General features: G+C 43.9%; 1 protein-coding gene across 3 annotated transcripts in view; it reads left to right on the forward strand.

Moving 5' to 3' along the window:
• Positions 1-20,628, forward strand: part of LOC131591499 (DDB1- and CUL4-associated factor 12-like) — a 58,567-nt gene extending 37,939 nt beyond the window's left edge. The window contains exons 7-10 of one of the 3 annotated variants that reach the window (XM_058862282.1): positions 3,248-3,410; positions 14,660-14,844; positions 15,599-15,743; positions 16,451-20,627. In XM_058862282.1, coding sequence (XP_058718265.1) covers positions 3,248-3,410; positions 14,660-14,844; positions 15,599-15,743; positions 16,451-16,512 — 555 coding nt within the window. In that variant the 3' untranslated portion in view covers positions 16,513-20,627. Of the gene's footprint in view, positions 1-3,247; positions 3,411-14,659; positions 14,845-15,598 lie in introns of all 3 variants that reach the window. The other 2 variants (XM_058862284.1, XM_058862283.1) reach the window with 2 other exon arrangements.
• The last annotated feature ends 98 nt before the right edge of the window (positions 20,629-20,726 follow it).

Raw genomic sequence — 20,726 nt, forward strand, 5'->3', positions numbered from 1 at the left:
GCTTTCCTAGGCACTGTGGGTTTTTGGAGAATGCATATTCCAGATTACAGTCAGATTGATTGTAAACCCTCTCTATTACATGACCTGGAAGCAGAATGATTTCAAGTGGGGTCCTGAACAAGAAGAAGCTTTTGAACAAATTAAACCAGAAGAGTGTTCATGCAGTAGTCCTTGGGCCAGTTGGGACAGGACAAGATGTGAAAAATGTGCTCTACACCACAGCCAGGGAGAATCATCCTTCCTGGAGCCTCTGACAAAAACTACCCAGGGAGACTCGAGGATGACCCCTGGGGTTCTGGAGTCAGGGATACAAAGGATCCAAGGCCTGTTACATCCCAACTGAAAAAGAGATACTGGCAGCTTATGAAGGGGTTTGAGCTGCTTCAGAAGTGATTGGCACCAAAGCACAGCTCTTCCTGGCACCCCAACTGCCAGTGCTGGGCTGGATGTTCAAAGGAAAAGTCCCTTCCACACATCATGCCACTGATGCCACGTGGAGCAAGTGGATTGCTCTGATCACACAATGAGCTCGAATAGGAAACCATAATCACCCAGGGATCTTGGAAGTCATCAAAAACTTGCCTGAAGGCAAAAATTTCAGACTAATTTCAGAAGAGGAGAAGGTGACATGCTGAGGAGGCCCCACAATATAATCAGATATCAGAAAATGAAAAGTAATACGCTCTCTTTGCTGATGGTTTCTGCCATATCGTAGGGATACATCAAACATGGAAAGCAGCCATATGGAGTCCTACATGGTGAGTCACAGAAGCTACCAAGGGACAAGATAGATCAAGTCAGGTTGCAGAACTGAAAGTCATCCAGCTGGCTTTAGGTATCGCTGAATGAGAGAAGTGGCCAGCACTCTGCCTCTACACTGACTAGTGGATGGTAGCAAATGCTTTGTGGAGGTGGCTGGACCAACAGAAAAAGACCAATTGGCAACATAGAGGGAAACTCATCTGGTCTGCTGAAATGTGTCAAGGCATCGCTGCTTAGGTATAAGTTGGCTTTTCAAACATTAGTATACACATTTAGTGAAGTCCACCTGGTTAGTTAACTCTAGAGGCTCTACCAATCAAGCTGGCTCTTCTCTATCAAAACCTTCACACACCATAGAAGGGGATAAAGTTCCTGTGATGCATATGAGAAATGTCTTGGGGAAGACAGTTTGGGTCAGTCCTGCCTCAAGGAAAGGCAAATCCATCTGTGGGATTGTTTTTGCTCAAGGACCTGGGTGCATTTGGTGTGTAATGCAAAGGTGTCTTGGGGTGACTTTATGATGCTTGTATCCACAATCGCCTGTTCTGTTTATGTTACATATTAAGTTCTGCACCTTTAAGACTGGTTGCAAGAGAGAAGGGGGAGAAAGAAGAAGCACGCAGTTTGTTTCCAGAAACAGCACTCACTCCCCCACATGCTGCTCCATACTGTGTTGTCTGCAGCACGGACAGACAGTGGGACAGAGCTCTGCTTTTACTTCATTTTAGTTTTCAGCTAGCTGAGGCAGAGAAATTCCCTGGACTGTTTTTTATCCTTTTTTCTTGGATCTGTTCAAACCTGCTCTGGACTGAAAACCCAGAGAAACCCTGGGAGCTCACGCCTGTGGCCCATCGGGGCCTGGACCTCGACACTTTCCAGCGCCAGAGGGACTGATAAGAGACTGAGCGAGATGAGTTACACCCCATGAAAAGGACTTTTCTGGATTTGCCATCTCTTCCAACACCGAGAGGTTTTATTGTTTAATATTAATCAATTTCTGTTAAATAAACAGTTTTTTCCACTTTTGTCCAAGGAAATATTTTCCTGAACCAGCAGGGGGAGGGGCTGCTTAAATTTGATTTCTGGAGGGACTCCGTTTGGAGTTTTTCTCCCAAATTTGCCCTAAACCAGGACAAAAGGGTTGGTGGAATGCAATGTGTACCTCAAAGGGATTTGATTTTTGGGTGAGAACAGTCTGTAATGTTGAATTGTTTAATATTGGTTGATGAACGCCACTGCTACTGTGTGCCATAACTACCATGGAAAATGAGGATCGATTGCTCCAGATACACTAGTCATGAGGTCCTGATGCCGCAACCAGCTGACAGCACGCCAGCCCTCCTGTCTTGGAAGACATTTTGAATGGACAGCCATTGACTAAGGGAATGGTACCTATGCTTGTGTGTGTGTGTGTATATATATATATTTTGAAGGCATAGTATCTGAGTGTGATTTAGATGGTATAGAATAAGGGTTGGATAATGTCCTGGTTCCGTCCAGGACAGGGTCAATTTTTGCAGCAGCTGGGAGGGGCACAGCCCAGACCCTGGGATTATTCAATACCACCTCATGCCATGGGCAGAGGGGAGGTGGCATTTTTTTTTGTTTTTCTGGGGTGTACGGTTGGGTGGTGCTGGATTCCATGTAGCAAACAATTGCGTGTGAATCGTTCACTTGTCTTGTACACTCTGCTTTTAGTATTATTGTTCTTACTGTTCATTTTCTTATTTCATTGCTGTTTCTAGTAAATTGTTCTTATCACAACCCATGGCCTTTACCTTTTTTTGCCTCCAATTCTCCTCTCCAGCCTGCTGCAGGGTGAGGTGGGGGGAAGTGAGCAAGCGGTGCATAGTCTGTGGTGATTCAGTGGGAACACTAAACTGGGGAATACCTTTCCTAAACCACAACAAACACATAAATCTTTAAGTAAAATACAATGTCCTAAAAATTAGAACTTGGGGAAAGAAACTTGCTACTCACCTTATTTTTAAGGGTGAGAGGTGCTCTTAACTTTCTGCCATTTCTAGGTGAGCTGAACTGTTCCATAGAGAGTATAATTGATACTTAATTAGTAGCCTTCATAAAGGAAGTTGCAATTATTTGTGTAATTGTAGATCAAACCCACAAATATCTATACTACTGTTTGAAGTAAGCTTTTTCAGCTGAGATGATGTCTGTGTACACCTGCTGAAGAAATAGCAGCTTAGAAAGATATAAAACACTATATCATAATGTCCATTGTTCTTTGACTAATACATGGTTCAGCCTTTATCATCTCAGTTTTATTCAGCTAAGGCATCTAATCTTCAGGGGTTGTTTTTTCTCTGGGTCAGGTTGCTTTTCTCTTAAACTTCTATTGTTGTGATGAACTTATTTTTTAGCTGCATTTTGGCTTTTTTCACTGCAACATAGTTTACGGAATTGTTCTGTTAGTGTTTTGCTCTTTTTTTCATAATGTGTTGATTTGTCTTTCCTTTTTTTCTAGTTACTTTCCACAAAGTTGCCATACTGCAGGGAAAATGTGTGTTTGGCTTATGGTCAGGAGTGGTCAGTGTATGCAGTAGGATCACAGGCACATGTCTCCTTTCTGGATCCAAGGCAGCCTTCTCACAATGTTAAATCCGTCTGTTCCAAAGAACGAGGCAGTGGTAAGAAACTTGTCAAAGGGTGCTTTAAATGGTTTGTTTGCAGAAGTAGTTTTTAAGACTACAGTAAGATAAGCTTCCAATAAATACAAAGGTTTTTTTCATGTGATAGACTAAATTATTAATAGCATATATAGGTTTTGCTGTTATGACATTATTCCTTGAGCAACCAACAAACCAAATGTAAAAGCAACTCTGAAATCTAGTGAAGGACAACATCAGTGTTTTTATGAACTAAATTTCACGCCATCCAAATATTATTGAACTTTTAAAAGTATGCATTTTACTTATTACTGAACTTCACTGTGCATTTTATTTCTGCTTATTTTTTACTGTGTCTTATTCTGTTTTACTTCATTTCAAAGCAAATCCAGTCTTTGAACCACTATTAATACTGTCTATTCTCACATTTTTCTCTGGGGACAGAAAAAACCCATGTTGTCTGCTCTGTCCTATCATATTGGGAGTCGGTGCTGTGAGTGAATGCTTGCTTTGTAATTTTAAAGTCATGAGTGAGACGCTTAATTGTCAGTGTGTATTTATTTGCTTTAAATATACAAAAGCTTACTCTTAAGAAAAAAGTTGCAGATTTTAGTGCTGTTTTCCTTTTCTGATATGAATGTAGCATGTCCAATTGAACCTTACACCTGAGTCAAGGCTGAGGGTTTGCAGGGTACATGGTCCCATAAGCTTCTTCCCATACCCGTTATTTTCAAGGATGAGAAGGCACTGTGTTGTGATGCCCATTTGAAACCATATTAATCCCAGACTAATAAGTTGCAGTCCTTATTTGACTAGGCATTCATCTCTTCATTGGGCAAGTTTATAAAAAAAAAATGCATGAAGGCAAGGATTAGGAAATTTTTATTTATGTAGTTACTGGACTTTGAACAGTGCTGTCTGAAAAATGTCAGTCTGCTTCTTTCAGATACAGAAGTTTCTATAATATGAGAAAAGATAATTTACCAGCTCGTGTTTGTCACTTGAATATCTTGCCATCAACACCCCTTGTCTTGACCCACTGTCAGTGAGGGCTCTGTGAAGGTCCTGACACTGTCACCTTTCAGTATCATAAGGAAGAAATACCAGGACACTGGAGTGTGGTGCCTAGTGGTGACTGGTGGCTCAAAACTTCTATTTTGAATTATGTGATCATCCCTGCTGAGGGGATGACCTATGTGTAGGGAGTATCTCTGGGGTGCTAGTTCATGTCTAGAGAAAACCTTTGTTCAATACTGTTTTCTATTCTGCATAGTAGATTTTTTTTTATTTTTTTTTTTTTTGTATGTGTGTGTGTGGTGGTGGAGGCACTTAAGTAATATTAATTCCCAAGATACTGAGTCTTAAAAATGTCTGTTGACCTCACTGGGACTTGGAGTGGTGCAATACCTCTAGAAAGTAGGCTGTTCATTGATTTGCAGACTGAAATCTGGGTTGACTTTTAAGTGCTTTTAAGTGTTACTTGAATGTGCTCTCAGCTTCTAAATGCAACTGTTGGACATGGTAAGTCCATATTAACTTCAGTTCATTAGTGTTGTATACAAAAGCAGATCAGAGAAATGTCACTTAGTAAGGCTCAAACTGAGGGTGTTTTTTACTTAGTATAACCCTGTCTTCTCTATGTGAGAAAGTAGCTAATGCTTTTTAGTTCACCTTGTAAGAGTTGCTTTTCTTAGCATTTGTACGGGAAAGTGCAGGCCCTGGACTATAGTTCTTGATCGTTGAGAGTGACTGCTTTCTGCTTGATTTGCCTTCAGAGCAATGTTGTGTGCCCTTGACTTTATAATCCTGAAGGCAGCAATATTAATGCAGTGGACAGAGCTTGCACAGCACAGATTGTGTGTACTTTTTTGTAGGACATACTACTGCATCTTCATTTCCTTCTGGGATTTGTAGAGCTCCCTGCCTCTCAGGAGTAAGACTCAATTTGTTGACCCAAATAGTACAGGCTTACAGGTGGTAGAGTGCTGGGAATGTAGAAGAGCTTATTGTGATCAGTTCTAGGCACAGGTGGTGCTTTTAGTTTGATGGGAATGATTAATCTGAGGTACTTCAGCCCCTTAGGAGCCAATTTGAAGTGCTGTTCTTGAAAGCCTGTTCTAAACATCCACTTAGTAGTGGGATTCCTTCAGTTTTCCTTCAATTTTTTTTAATTAGAGAAAGATTCACAGTTGTTCTGTATTTTATAGCTTTTTATTAATTGCATTGAAAAGTATATGCCATTTCTTTCATATTCCATCCAAAGCAGTTAAGCAATAGAAGCAATAACCATGGGAATATAGAAGACAGAAAATTAATGGACTAAGTCCTTGAAGAGGAGGGAAAACAAAGAAGATAATACCTTTCTTATACAGGATGTTTAATGATGAACCAACAAACCCCTGGTTTTCACTGGTTCTGTGGTGAGAACTTTCCCTAGTGATGAACTTTGCTCATTATAATAATAAAAAACACACCCCTAGCACAGGCACCCTCTACTCACAAAAAAACCACTACTCATCGAGTATGTGCCATGATTTCTTGGGACACTATGCCTTTAAATTGAAGCAGACAAAGGATAAGCCAATAGAAACTTAGGCAAGTAGTGATTTAAGTAAGATGTGCTAATAGCCTAACATTGTAACCTTATAAGTAGGCCTTTGTGTGTGTCTTGGTTCTAGAAGACAGGTGTCTGCTAGGGAGAGCAGGAGCTTCCCTTGCGATGAAAGAATGTAGACCCCCTCCCTCCGAATTATTATAATTTTGAAATCAAAGGGTTTTCAGGCAGCGATCTGGGGATAGGAATAACAGTTCTTTACTAGTATAACCAGGTAAACAAACAAACAATAACTACAGCAATAACAAGAAAACAGAACCAGGGACCCCGGGACAGCTTTCTCGGCTGAGACGGGATGGAGGAGAGGCTTTGTTTTCACAAACCCCTCGGGCAGTCAGTCCCGGTGCTCCTGCAGGGCTCCGAGGAAACAGTCAGCTGGGACAGCAGGGACGAGCTGCGATCCTGGGCTGGTGGATGAGGTGGATCAGCAGCTCCACGGCGATGCCTGGCAGGACAGCGGGTGCGAGGCCACTAACCAAGAGGGGAGAAGGAGAAGAAGCAGCTCCGCGACCCAGCGCACGAACGTCCTTCTTCCCCGAAGCCGAGGAAAAAGCCAGCCAAAAACTGTCCTCACTCTCCTTTTTCTGCCCCTTTCCCCGCCACCCTGGGCCCGGCTACTCTTTGTCCTTCGTGAGCACCTTTAAGTACCGGTAGTTAGGTTTCCCAGCACATAATGGGTAAAAATTCCCACCTAACCCTCAACACTATCCACCCCGAATTTTTTCCCATACCAAAATGTTACATCAAATATTAAACCTTTAAATTATACACTAACACATACTACTTTAACTATATACATATGTACATGCAGATACAGATACAAGCACAGTGTCATGGGTAGTTCACCCTAAAACCAGGTCCTCTTGAGGTATGCACCGGGTCTCTCCATCTTTTTGCATCACCCACCAAGTGCAACCCGGTCCTTGAGCAAAGACAACCCCACGGATTGGATTGTCTTTGCTGGAGGCAGAATTAACCCAAACAGTTTTTCCCAGCATACCTCTCATATGTACCGCTGGAACCTTATCTCTATCTGTCGTTCTAAAGGGCTCAGATTGGGCAGGGCCTGCTCGGTTAGTGGAACTTCGGGTGTTCACTAACCATGTGGCTTTTGCTAAATTAATCTCTCAGTTCTTGAAAGTTCCCCCACCCAGCGCCTTCAAGCTGGTTTTAAGCAGGTCATTGCACCGTTCAACTTTTCCAGCAGCAGGTGCATGGTAGGGGATATGGTACACTCACTCAATGCCATGTTCCCTAGCTCAGCTGTTTATAAGGCTGTTCTTGAAATGAGTCCCATTGTCTGACTCAATCCTCTCAGGGGTGCCATGCCTCCAAAGGACCTGCTTTTCAAGTTTCAGGATGGTGTTCCGGGCAGTGGCATGAGGCACAGGGTAGGTTTCTAACTATCCAGTGGTGGCTTCTACCATGGTGAGCACATAGCGCTTGCTTTGGCGGGTTTGGGGCAGTGTGATGTAGTTAATCTGCCAGGCCTCCCCATACTTGTATCTGGACTACCGCCTACCGTACCAGAGGGGCTTCAGCCGCTTGGCCTGCTTGATCGTGGCACACGTCTTACAGTCATGGATAACCTGAGAAATACTGTTCATGGTTAGATCCACCCCTCGGTCTCGTGCCCACTTATAGGTGGCATCTCTACCCTGATGACCTGAGGCGTCATGGGCTCATCGAGCTAGGAACAACTCTCTCTTGTGTTGCCAATCTAAGTCTGTCTTTGACACTTCTATCTTTGCAGCCTGATCTACCTGCTCATTGTTTCGGTGCTCTTCATTAGCCCTACTCTTGGGGACATGGGCATCTACATGACGGACCTTCACAGACAGTTTCTCTACTTTGGTGGCGATGTCTTTCCACTCATCAGCAGCCCAGATTGGCTTTCCTCTGCGTTGCCAGTTGGCCTTTTTTTACCTTTCCAACCATCCCCACAGAGCGTTGGCTACTATCCATGAATCTGTGTAGAGGTAGAGCTTTGGCCACCTCTCTCTTTCAGCAATGTCCAGGGCCAGTTGAACAGCTTTGAGTTCAGCAAGTTGGCTTGATCCACCTTCTCCTTCAGTGGCCTCTGCGACCTGTCGTGTGGGGCTCTATACGGCTGCTTTCCACTTCCGGTTCATCCCTACGATGCGACAGGAACCATCAGTGAACAGAGCGTAGCGTGTTTCTTCTGCTGGCAGCTGGTTATACGGTGGAGCTTCTTCAGCCCGTGTCACTTGTTCCTGCTCCTCTTCATCAGTGAGACCAAAGTTTTCACCTTCAGGCCAGTTTGTAATTATCTCCAAAATCCCAGGGCGATTTGGGTTTCTAATACGGGCGCGCTGCGTGATGAGGGCAATTCACTTGCTCTATGTAGCGTCGGTGGCATGGTGAGTAGCAGGAACTTTTCCTTTAAACATTCACCCCAGCACTGGCAGTCGGGGTGCCAGGAGGAGTTGTGCTTCTGTGCCAATCACTTCTGAGGCGGCTTGGACTCTTTCATAGGCAGCTAAGATTTCCTTCTCTGTAGGAGTGTAGTTGGCTTCGGACCCTCTGTAGCTTCGGCTCTAGAATCTCAGTGGTCGGCCTCGAGTCTCTCCAGGCACTTTCTGCCAAAGGCTCCAGGACAAACCATTGTTCCCAGCTGCAGAGTAGAGCACGTTCTTCACGTCTGGTCCTGTCCTGACTGGGCCAAGGGCTACTGCATGAGCAATCTCCTGTTTGATCTGAGCAAAGGCTTGCTGCTGTTCAGGGCCCCAGTGGAAATCATTCTTTTTTCGGGTAACCAGGTAGAGAGGGCTCACGATCTGGCTGTACTCAGGAATGTGCATCCTCCAAAAACCTATGGCACCTAGGAAAGCTTGTGTTTCTTTCTTGTTGGCTGGTGGAGACATTGCAGTGATCTTATTGACGACCTCAGTGGGAATCTGACGCCGCCCATCTTGCCACTTTACTCCCAGGAACTGGATCTCTCGAGCAGGTCCTTTGACTTTGTTCTTCTTGATGGCAAAGCCGGCTTCTAGCAGAATCTGGATGATCTTTTCTCTTTTCTCAAATACTTCCACTGCTGTGTTCCCCCACACAATGATGTCATCAATGTACTGCAGATGTTCTGGAGCCTCACCCTTTTCCAGGGCAGCCTGGATCAGTCCATGGCAGATGGTGGGGCTGTGCTTCCACCCCTGGGGCAGTCGGTTCCAGGTGTACTGCACTCCCCTCCACGTGAAGGCAAACTGAGGCCTGCATTCTGCTGCCAAGGGAATGGAGAAAAATGTATTAGCAATGTCGATAGTGGCATACCACTTCGCTGCTTTGGACTCCAGCTCATACTGGAGCTCCAGCATGTCTGGCACGGCAGCGCTCAGCGGTGGAGTCACTTCATTCAATGCACGATAGTTCACAGTCAATCTCCATTCTCTGTCAGACTTGCGTACAGGCCAGATGGGGCTGTTGAAGGGTGAGTGGGTTTTGCTGATCACCCCTTGGCTCTCCAGTTCTCGGATCATCTTGTGGATGGGGATCACAGCATCTCGATTTGTCCTATACTGTCGGCGGTGCACCGTCGAGGTGGCAATTGGCACTCGCTGTTCTTCCACTCTCAGGAGTCCTACTGCAGATGGGTTCTCTGATAGTCCAGGCAAGGTGTTCAATTGCTTAATGTCCTCTGCCTCCACAGCAGCTATTCTAAAAGCCCACCTGAGTCCCTTTGGGTCTTTGTAATAGCTATTTCGAAGGAAGTCCATGCCCAGAATACACGGGGCTTCTGGGCCAGTCACAATGGGATGTTTCTGCCACTCTTTCCCAGTCAGGCTCACTTCAGCTTCTAACAGAGTCAATTGCTGCGATCCCCCCGTCACCCTAGCAATGGAAACAGGTTCTGCCCCCACATGTCCTGACGGCATTAGGGTACACTGTGCACCAGTATCAACTAAAGCTTTGTATTTTTGTGGCTCTGATGTGCCAGGCCATCGGATCCACACCGTCTAAAAGACCCGGTTTTCCCGTGCTTCTTCCTGGCTAGAGGCAGGGCCCCTCTAGCACTGGTCATCTTCTCCTCCCTGGGCATACATGCTAGAGGTTTCTTCAAGGGGATCATCCTCTTTTCTGTAATATCTGGCAGTTTCGTCACAGGAGGCTGAGGCTACCTTCACTTTAGTGGAACCTTTCTGGTTACTGGTTCCCTGCCTGAGTTGACGCACTCGTGCTGCCAGGGCAGAAGTGGGTTTCCCATCCCACTTTCTCATGTCTTCCCCATGGTCACGTAGAAAGAACCACAGCTCAGTTCGTGAGGTGTACCCTCTCTCTCTAGCTGGGGGACGTGGGGCTTGGAGTTTTGGGCTTGTGACCCGCACTGGTGCCATATGGGAACTGCTCTTCCTCATCTCTTCTCTCATTTCCCTCATCTCCTCTTTGAGTTCCTTAATCACAGCAGAAATCTTAGCCTGATGTGGGCCATGGACCATACTGTCATAATTTCTAAGCCTGGTGGCAACAGAACCCACCGTCTCTCGGCCGTTATCGGCATTAATCGTTGTAATATAGGTGGTGTAGTCACGTGGCCCTAGATTTGCTAGACTCCACAACATCTGCCCAGTGCACCTGACTTTGTCGGGGTCATTATCATGCTGTCCACCCCTTCTAAAAAGGACCTCTAATATTGCCACTTCTCTCAGCTGTTGGATCCCTTCTTCAATGGTTTTCCATTCCCTTCTATGATAGTGCTCCTCCATTCTCTCTCTATGGACAAACCTTTCTCTTACACTCATCAAAAGCCGCTCCCAGAGGGAAAGGGGCCCTTGCTCCCTGACGAATATCTGATTCACACCTGAGTCTTGCGTCAAGGGTCCCACATTTCTTGCCTCACCACCATCCAGCTGCACGCCTGTACCCATAAGGTCCCAGACCCGAAGTAACCAGGTGGTATAAGGCTCACGCCCCCGCCTCACAATGTCTTTTTGTAACTTACGGAGACTGTCATATGTCAGAGACTCAGTAATGATTTCAACTTCTGGCTCCCCTGTGGGTTGTGAGGACTCTCCTTTCTTATCCTTATCAGCAGGGTGCTGTGATTTCATCTTAGACTTCCTTGTTTCTACAGGGGCAACAGCTGCTGGCTGTGACTGCCCTTGTGGTTCAGCTGGAACCTGGACGGTTGTAACATCTGTGGGTTCCACTGCTGCACCATCAGACTCTCCCTCTTTGGGGCAGGGGAAGGGTTTCCCAGCAGCTGAGTAAATGCACTCCTTTAGCATCTGGCCTATCTCATGTATCTCCTTCACCAGCACCCCCACCCACCCTGGGTGGTTCATTTCTGAGGTGGGCTGTGGGGCAGGGGCAGGCTCTGGAGCAGCACCCCTAGTCTCTGGGGCAGGGGCAGGCTCTGGAGCACCACTCCCTGTCTCTGGGGCAGGGGCAGGCTCTGGGGCAGCACCTCCGGTCTCTTTCCCTTTGTCTCTGAAGGCTAGGTAGAACAGGCCTATCAGCAACACCAGCCACTGTATGATGTCATTAGCATCCAGAGAAGATTTTAGCCCTTTGAAAACTGGCGGGGTAGGCCCAAGGAACTGGGTGAAAGGTTGGGAGAAAATTTCCCCAGCTGTCTTTTTCTCCCAGTAGGTACCATTATTAAAGTAACCTGAAAACCATCCAGTTAGTGTGTGACAGCTCTGAATCCATGAGCCCGCCGTCCAGAGGACGTTAAACATCCATGAATTCTTCACCTTATCAACCCACAAAACAAGCTGGATAATAGCCACAGTAGCCTTAGTTATAGGACCCATATTTAGGTAAGGTGCAGCAAATGGGAGAAATATAGCTGTGACCACATGGCCTACAAACCTGGGTAAGCTAAACAACATGGTTCTACCTAACAAGGTTTCTAAATCCAGCACACAAAAGTTAGGTTATTTAAGAACTGTTATTCCTTTTTTTTGCCCTTTTTCTCTCAGTGCCCCACGTTGGGCGCCAAAATCTGTCTTGGTTCTAGAAGACAGGTGTCTGCTAGGGAGAGCAGGAGCTTCCCTTGCGATGAAAGAATGTAGACCCCCTCCCTCCGAATTATTATAATTTTGAAATCAAAGGGTTTTCAGGCAGCGATCTGGGGATAGGAATAACAGTTCTTTACTAGTATAACCAGGTAAACAAACAAACAATAACTACAGCAATAACAAGAAAACAGAACCAGGGACCCCGGGACAGCTTTCTCGGCTGAGACGGGATGGAGGAGAGGCTTTGTTTTCACAAACCCCTCGGGCAGTCAGTCCCGGTGCTCCTGCAGGGCTCCGAGGAAACAGTCAGCTGGGACAGCAGGGACGAGCTGCGATCCTGGGCTGGTGGATGAGGTGGATCAGCAGCTCCACGGCGATGCCTGGCAGGACAGCGGGTGCGAGGCCACCAACCAAGAGGGGAGAAGGAGAAGAAGCAGCTCCGCGACCCAGCGCACGAACGTCCTTCTTCCCCGAAGCCGAGGAAAAAGCCAGCCAAAAACTGTCCTCACTCTCCTTTTTCTGCCCCTTTCCCCGCCACCCTGGGCCCGGCTACTCTTTGTCCTTCGTGAGCACCTTTAAGTACCGGTAGTTAGGTTTCCCAGCACATAATGGGTAAAAATTCCCACCTAACCCTCAACAGTGTGCCTCAGTGTGCTGATTTTGTGGATCTACAGCCCAGCACCCTTTCTGATCAGAGCTGTAAATAAATCAAATACCTTGACTCTGTGGGGATCGGCTTCTTGCACACCAGGTGAAAGAACCTGGTTCAGAACAACAATGAAGGGGAAGAGATGTTTCCCAACTTGCTCCGATGCATTTGTAGTTCTCTGAATTAGAGATTCAGCAGGTGTGAGACTTTCACAGTGGTTTCCCACCTGTTAAGCCTGCAGCCAAGACTTCACCTCATATCCAGAACACAACAATATGACCTTGTCTGTTCTAAGCGTGTTTAACAGATGCTGGCAGCTGTGGATGTAACATCAAGTTGTGGAGATGGAAGACAGAGGATGTGTTTCTAGTTAGGACTGTACAGAGGGGAAGGGTAAACTGCATCTACACCTCTTGGATGTCTGCTGTCACATGTACTGCTGGGTTTATTCCATCATGTCACAAATTTTGTGACATTCAGCCCCTCTTGGTACAGTGACAGCAGTTGACACATGGATGTAGCTGACATAACTCACTCTTTTCCCTTCCTGTTTGAATGCTTGTTTAGGATGCAATTTAGTGGTACTTTAAAGAGGACTTAAAAAGCTGTAGTTTATAACCTGCCTTCATGACGTACAGCAAAGAGAAGCATAGATGTGGTGGGGTTTAAATCTGCATAGAAGAGTTGTTTGAGTACTTATACAGAACAAACCTTTTATACAATAGAGATAACAGGACATTTTGCAAATTGCAAATTCCTACATAGAGAATCTCCTCAAGACTATTTCCAAGAGTGCAGGAAGCTTAATCTGAATCTTAATCTGAAGATGAGGCTTCAGATTAAGATTTTGTGAAAACAAAATGTATTCTTTTCCTCAATTTAATGGCATAACTGAATTGTGTTAGAATGTTTTGTTTGTATTGGAAACTTGTAGCTTCCTATATGCTGGTGTAACATGGTGGTGCTTTGCTTATAGTATTCTTAGTCTGTTTTTATTGCTGGGTTAAGTGCTAAAAGTACTAGCTATGAAGTAAGATGTGCTAGTATGAGAATATTTGAGTAGGAACAGCCTCAAAATTATTTAAAATCCTGATCTGTCTTAGCAGCAAAGTGACTAGTGCTTATATTTGCTTACAGCTAGCCTCTTGACCAGCAAAGCACACTTGATAGCAGCTGGGACAGTAATTTTTCTCACATAGTCACTTATCACATTTTGGCAGATAGCTAGATAGGGTGTGAGCTTGTGAAGGGAACTAATGTGATGTTCTTGCCTCTGTCTGCTGCCCACATACTCATGGTGTGTTCACTTAGAGGCTTGTGAACAAAACAAAACTACTCTTGATCCTAAATGGCTTATGATCTTTGTTTATCTGTCAGAGCTGGGGCCTGTTGAGAATTTGTCAGTGGCAGGTAGCCTACAGCTGCCAAATAAATTTGGCCATATCGGACCCCCAAACTCAACTAGCCTAGAAGTAAAACAATCCCTGGATGGGGCAGGGATGGGTTGGATTCAAACCCAAGCAGGGACATCAGCCAATCATGTTCAATCCAGAAAGCAGACATATCACTGGTCAAAGAGCTGGGCAGTGCTAAAACCTTGACCAATCAGTTGTCTAGACCTAGGAGTTTTGAACCCACTATATAAGAAGGTTCCATACAAGAAAACATGCTGTTTGTTTGATGATCAAGAAAACTTGAGCCATAATTTTTGTCTCCAACTTGTGACTGCATGTAACAAGAATTAAGCTTCTTACTACACATCATCAGTGTATCTGATGGCATCAGAGGAGAAAGGAAGTAGTATATGTAATTGAAACTGCTGTTTCAATAGCATCAATGAGATTTGTCTGCACTGCTCCATAGCAGTGTGTGGTTCAAACTTGTGTGTTATGGAGAATACTACTAGTAGGTAGTATTAAAGAAAAAGAAAATTTCTCGTAAAGAAAATTTTAGACATCAAACAGTAGCACTGCAGAGCAAAAGCATCCATTTTCTTTACTGCATTGTATGTCCCTTCTCTTTTTGACAGGTATTCGATCGGTGAGCTTCTATGAGCACATCATCACAGTGGGAACCGGGCAAGGTTCCTTATTGTTTTATGATATCCGAGCCCAGAGGTTCCTGGATGAAAAGCCCCCATGTGCCTGCCATGGACAGAAGCAGAAATTAGGAGGAAGTGAAATTTTAAAGTTGACTACTGGGAAAGGTTGGCTGGTGAGTAGCTTATAGTTGTAGGAAACCCTTTACACAGGAGTTTACACTGGTTCTTTCTGTAGTAATGGAAGCTATTATATGAAATGTGTCCCAGTCAGTGATCATGTAACTAATAACTAATCTTGAAAAGTAAGAAGTGCTGCAGTATTGCTCTCTATAAAAGCTTTATGAAAGGGTATTGAATGGTTGGTTGCTCAAGTGTAAAGCATACTGACTACTTTTCTTATGCACTGATTCATAAATAAACTAGATTTTATATCTTTATATTTTCTAATGTAATCTAACTTCTAGTTTTCAGAACCTCAAACACAAAATTCATTGTCTTTCTTCAAAAATGTGCTACTCTAATGTGGTACTCAAAGCAAGAGAGATTTAATTTAATTGTGTGCAATATTAGAAACTATCCTCTTGAGGTAATGCCGTGGCAGGCACTTGAGTTCAATTTCCTGTGTTATCATAAAGTAGTTAATGGCTTTGTCTAACTTTTCTCCATTATCCTTTATATCAGTGTGATGTAACTTTAAAAACTAATGAAGCTTGATATCTTCCCTACCCTTCATCTCCCCCCTCCAATGTTTGGCCCCAATGTCCCCAGAAAAAGCTTCAGGACAACTTTGTTATTGATCTGTCTGAAGCTTCAGGAGTATTAACAGAGAAGGTCCCTTTTTAGGCTCTGGAAATGACCTTCTGCTTTTGTGAAACAAGGTTTTGGGTTTGTTTGGCAGCAGTAATAATCTAAACTTTCCTTTAACAGAATCACGATGAAACCTGGAGAAATTATTTTTCTGACATACATTTCTTCCCAAATGCTGTTTATACCCACTGCTACGACTCATCTGGAACGAAACTCTTTGTGGCAGGAGGCCCCCTTCCATCAGGACTTCATGGGAATTATGCTGGTCTCTGGAGCTAATGATAACTCTTCATAAATGCTGACTTTGACACAGATTTCCACTTTACCATTTTAAAAACAAAATTGTGTGATGCTCTTGACTTCTGGTTGAAATGCAAGTTATTTTTTGGCAGTTTTCTGTTGGTCTCCAACAGTCTTGTACATCTTTTTGAACCATTATTTTTGCTTTAATCTCCTTGATCTTTTATATGAAGGGTTTTTTAAATCCTTTTTTTATTGTATTTACTCCAAATTACTCTTCCCCCACATTTAGGCTGTCTTGGCCATGTGCCTCCTCCTCTTTGCTGTGACATAGGTTTCCTTTCTTGTGGCATGGTTGCTTCTGGACTTTCTGTGAAAGTCTAGGAGCTGTGTGTCTTCAGATATTTTGTGTTAGTTCCATTACTCGGAGTGAGGACTACTTGTAATTTAAAAATATTTGTAAGAGATAAAGTAGTAGCTTATCTGTAGAGCCTGGCCCTAGTCTGGGTTAATCTTATTTTTTAAAAGTACAAGTCTAATGACAATGTTTATACATAGAGGAGTATAGTAATTTTAATATGTTCTCATTGGAACCCAGGGACAGATTCCCCTGGGGTATTGCCCATCAAGCCCAAAGTGCAGGAGTCTTCAAAAATGCATTTGTATTTGAATTGTAGTTTTCAGCAGTTCCCATAGAAAATTTATCCACTGTTCCTTTTCTGCTTCTCCCAGGTATCAGCTTGCACAACTGGAGTTTGTATAGGCTGTTCTGCAGTGTGGCTATTGCAGGATGATATTACATTGAGGGTCTACAGAGCTGCTGAGAGGAAATGGGGACTATGGACATGAGTGTTCTTGTCCTTCAAAATGAACTAAATCTATCAATTTTCCAGATGAGTAAAGATTACTTAGTATGCTGCTGTGGTAGCTCATGGGTTCTTCATAAACTGCCTAAAACCCAGGACCTCTTTTTTCCCAGGTTGTGGAAACTTTTCTCATTTTAGTTGTTCTGGTTAGCCATCTCCTCTAATATGCCAATGGAATAAATAAACTGGATTGTTTTTCCTCCGAGGTTAAAGAGTGCATCTTGGACTTGTCTAATGCAAGCTGAAAGCTTTCCATGTAGCAAGATAACTTGCTGTTAGCTCACATTGAGCTAGCAGCATCTGTTGTTATTGAGAAACCGCTCAGACTATTCAGCCTAGTCTTCATAAAAGTATGGCAAACGTCGTTTATTTCTATCTTTAGCACACTTTTATAGGGTTTGACAGGGTCCACAGGCTTAGCAAGTTACTATTGGCTAATACACATAGGTTTACATTTTTTCTCTCATACACAAAGATATTGTTTTGCTTCATTCTCTCTGCTTCAGGAGAGTTTCAAGGACATTGGTCTTTAATATCACCACTTATACCAAAGCCTGGTTTGTGCAGACAGGCTTTTACTAAAATATAAAATATTTCCTACATGTCATCTTGTTTGCTGTAGGAGAGGCTCAGGTTTTCCTCGAATCCTCTGCTGTCTTCTGCAATCAAACTCCCACAAACTTCATGTGGGACTGGGTGGGGGAATAGGTCAAACGTCCAGATACAGCCATGAAGTGTGTGCCTTCCAGGGTGGTGGTCTTACCTAATACTCATTAAAATGCAGGACTCAAAGGTGCTCCTCCTAGCCTTTTGGCAGGCACCAAGCTTGGGTTGTTACTGACACCTCTGTCCTCTGCTGGAATAAATGCCTTTCCCATGCCCTTGTCACCAGTGGAGCAGAGTATGCCTGTATCTCACTACTTTGGTGCCAAATAGGTAGTTAGCTGTGCTGGTTTTTCATTGATTGACATTTGGGGAAGAAGTAAGAAACTACTTACAGAAGTGATTTTTTTTGAGAGAAGCTGTTGGGAGATTCTTCTGTGCCTGGGAAAGGCTAATAGATGTCTAGTTCTGGGGACTGACAACATTTTAAACTATTTAGAAATTAGATCCGCCTCTGTGAGATCTACATTTTAAAAACAGCAGGCCTGGCAAATTCTTTTTTCTTGGCTTTTGGTCTCAGAAGGTAACTGAGCTCTGGTGGGGCCAGCCCTCCTCTCTCATGGCCTGGAGGGGGGGGGGGGCGGGGGCGAGTCAGACCCCAGTGGCTCTCGGGCAGGGGACAGGAGGTTGGGGGAGCCCTGGCCACAGGATGGGCCAAGCCACAGCTGCTAACATCTTGCTGACACTAAGCCTTCCCTGGCTTGTACTGACGGCTCTAGGACAAAGTAAGACTGCTCGCCCCTCCCTCCCCAGTGGCTGCCGGGTAGAGGGAGGGGCCCAGCGAGGCCTGAAATCCATCACCATGATATTAACACTTTCACTACACAGATGAGACCTGCAGACCTTAATCTTCTCTCCAGGGAGATAAAAAGAGCGATGACACCAAAGTCAGTAAAAAAAGAGTCAAGGCTCAGATAGAAGGAGAATAAGGAGATGCCCTAATGGGGCTGAAAGCTCTTTTAGTAGTACCATGGAGATAAACAATGATACACTGAAATATTTCCTTTAATTCATGAGACAGTATGTGGGGATGAAGTATTCAAACTGTAGATGTGAGCAAAGGCATCCACTGATAAAGCCAAGCAGATGTTGAAGTAACTGTGATCCCATGAAAAGCTTAGATATAGAGAGAGATGAGAGTGATGACGACCTTTTGCCCCCAGGGAGAGAAGAAAACCTCTGTTCCCAGAGATGAAGATGATCGCAGAGACAGATGAAGAGAACCTTTGCCTTTAAACAACTCATCCTTAAAATAATACCCCATGAGTTCATAGCCCATGGACACAACTATAAAAGGGCTGTGAAAATAGGAAGAATTTCACGATAGCATAACTTTTCCCAGGCAGCTGCTGTTCATAGAAATGAAAAACCACAAGAGAACTGTTTCTTGTAGAGAAGTTTCCATGACATGGCAAGAAAAAACTCCTCCCTACAAAAACTAATGAAAGACTATTGTATAGTTGGTAACTGATTTAACATCCCAGGTTTTGTCTCTACATTGTCAGTTGAGAAAGGAAAGAAGTTAGTCAGGGAGAGTAAAAGTGTTCTGGAAGTTTTATTCTAATTCTCCTTATTCTTTTAGTTCTATTTATAAAGTTTTTTTATAACTTTTGAAGTTTAAGCCTGTTTTTCTCTTCTCCTAATCCATATCTCACAACAAAACATAAGTGCACTAGTAATTTTTAGGCAGCACTAAACCCACCACATTATTTAGTACATTAGCCAAGAAACCTAAATTAGCAAATCTAAACCACTACATTGGCTGAAGATGAGAAGAATGACAAAGCTGTGACATGCTTTGTTCTGTGTCTGCTAGAGATCACAGCCACCACTGTAAAGTAGCTCTAGTCCCATATGCAGTTCCTGCCAGATTGCGTAGAGCTAGTCCGCATGTGTCTTTGCGGTCCCTCTCATCTTTGTACTATATATCTTCATCAGTAATGCCAAGCAGTGAGACTTGGACTTAATTTCTGGTTGGTAGTGGACACTTGGATGAAAATCCTACAAGGAATACAGTTCCCTCCCATCCTGGTGAAAATCCTGTTAAGCGGTCTCCCAGACATGCACCTGTCTTAGAAGTATAATTTACTCGCACTGAGCACTGACATGCATAATTCACAAACAGATCTTTTTGTGGTGTGTCCTGGGGTGACTTTATGATATTGGTATTCCCAATCTCCTGCTTTATATATATATCAAGTTCTGCACCTTTAAGGTAAGCTTTGGGAGCTAGGGAAGTTGAAACTGCTGGAGGCTGATGGGAGTTTTTTCTCCTGACCAATTACTAGCCATTTCTGAGAACCGGCAGTGATTTTGACCACTGAAAAGTGAGATCAACCTGTGAACACCTACTTTAAGATGTGAGTCCGGGAATCTCTTGTTCTCTTTGGTTTCTGGCTTCTGAAAAGGTAACAGGCTTCGGCTCGGCGTACTCCTTCCCCTCCCCCCCCACCAGGCTGGACAAGGCCGTGGAGGGTGGGGGGGAGAAAAGCAGAGCCGGCAGGCCTGACTCAGTTTGCAGTTTCTGCCGCTGAACTGAAACCTGACACCATGAACATCTGCAGCTTGAGCAAGACTTTAACTCTTTCAGTACCCGGATGAGACTTGCAGATTAATCCTTTTTTTCCCAGAGAGAGAGGAAGAGAGAGAGGGAGTGATCAACATGTAAGGAGACACCCTAAAACCATCAAAGACAGTGAAGAAAGGAATTAAGTTTTAGATGGGAAAGAGAGAATAAGGAGATGCTTTAATAAGCTGAAATATTTTTCTGTTAAAGCTATGGAGATGGACAATAGTGTTCTGAAAAAATCTCCTTTAATTCATGACAGAGTATATTGGGAGGAATGGAGCGTTCAAAGTGTGGATTTTGAGCAAATGGTAAAGTGGTTGTGATACTGTGAGATGCTGGAACAGAGGGGGAGAAGTAACAGTTGAAGATTTGTGGCCGTTAAGAGGCAAAGAGAAAACTTCTGTTTCCAGAGGGGCTCACAAAAACAGATGAAGAGAACTTTTGCTTTTTAATAACTCATCCTTAAAAATGACATCCCTAGACTCATTTGACCCATAACACACCTCAGAGTGATGTGAAATGGGTGGAGTAAACTGATGGCAGAATTTCCGGGCAGCTGGCATCAGAGAAATAGAAAGCTATTAAAGAAATAGCTTTCTTGTGAGTAACTCCATAGATTAGCAGAAGAAGACTTCCATTTCTCTACAAAGACTGATGAAAGGATTATAGCAAGAATTGAGACTGTTTTAAACACCAAAGTTTTTTCTGTCTCTATGTTGTAATGTGAACAAGGGAATGGTTGGGTAGTGGGGGAGAAAAGGGTTGTTCTGGAGGTTTTATTCTGGTTTCTTATTCTTGTAGTTTTTGTTAATAAACTTTCTTTGTTCCTTTTAAGTTTTAAGCCTGTTTTGCTCTTCTTCTAATCCATATCTCACAGTAAGAAATAAGTAAGTTTTCTATTGATTTTTTG

This window comes from Poecile atricapillus, chromosome W, assembly GCF_030490865.1.
Source record: "Poecile atricapillus isolate bPoeAtr1 chromosome W, bPoeAtr1.hap1, whole genome shotgun sequence".
NCBI lineage: Eukaryota > Metazoa > Chordata > Aves > Passeriformes > Paridae > Poecile > Poecile atricapillus.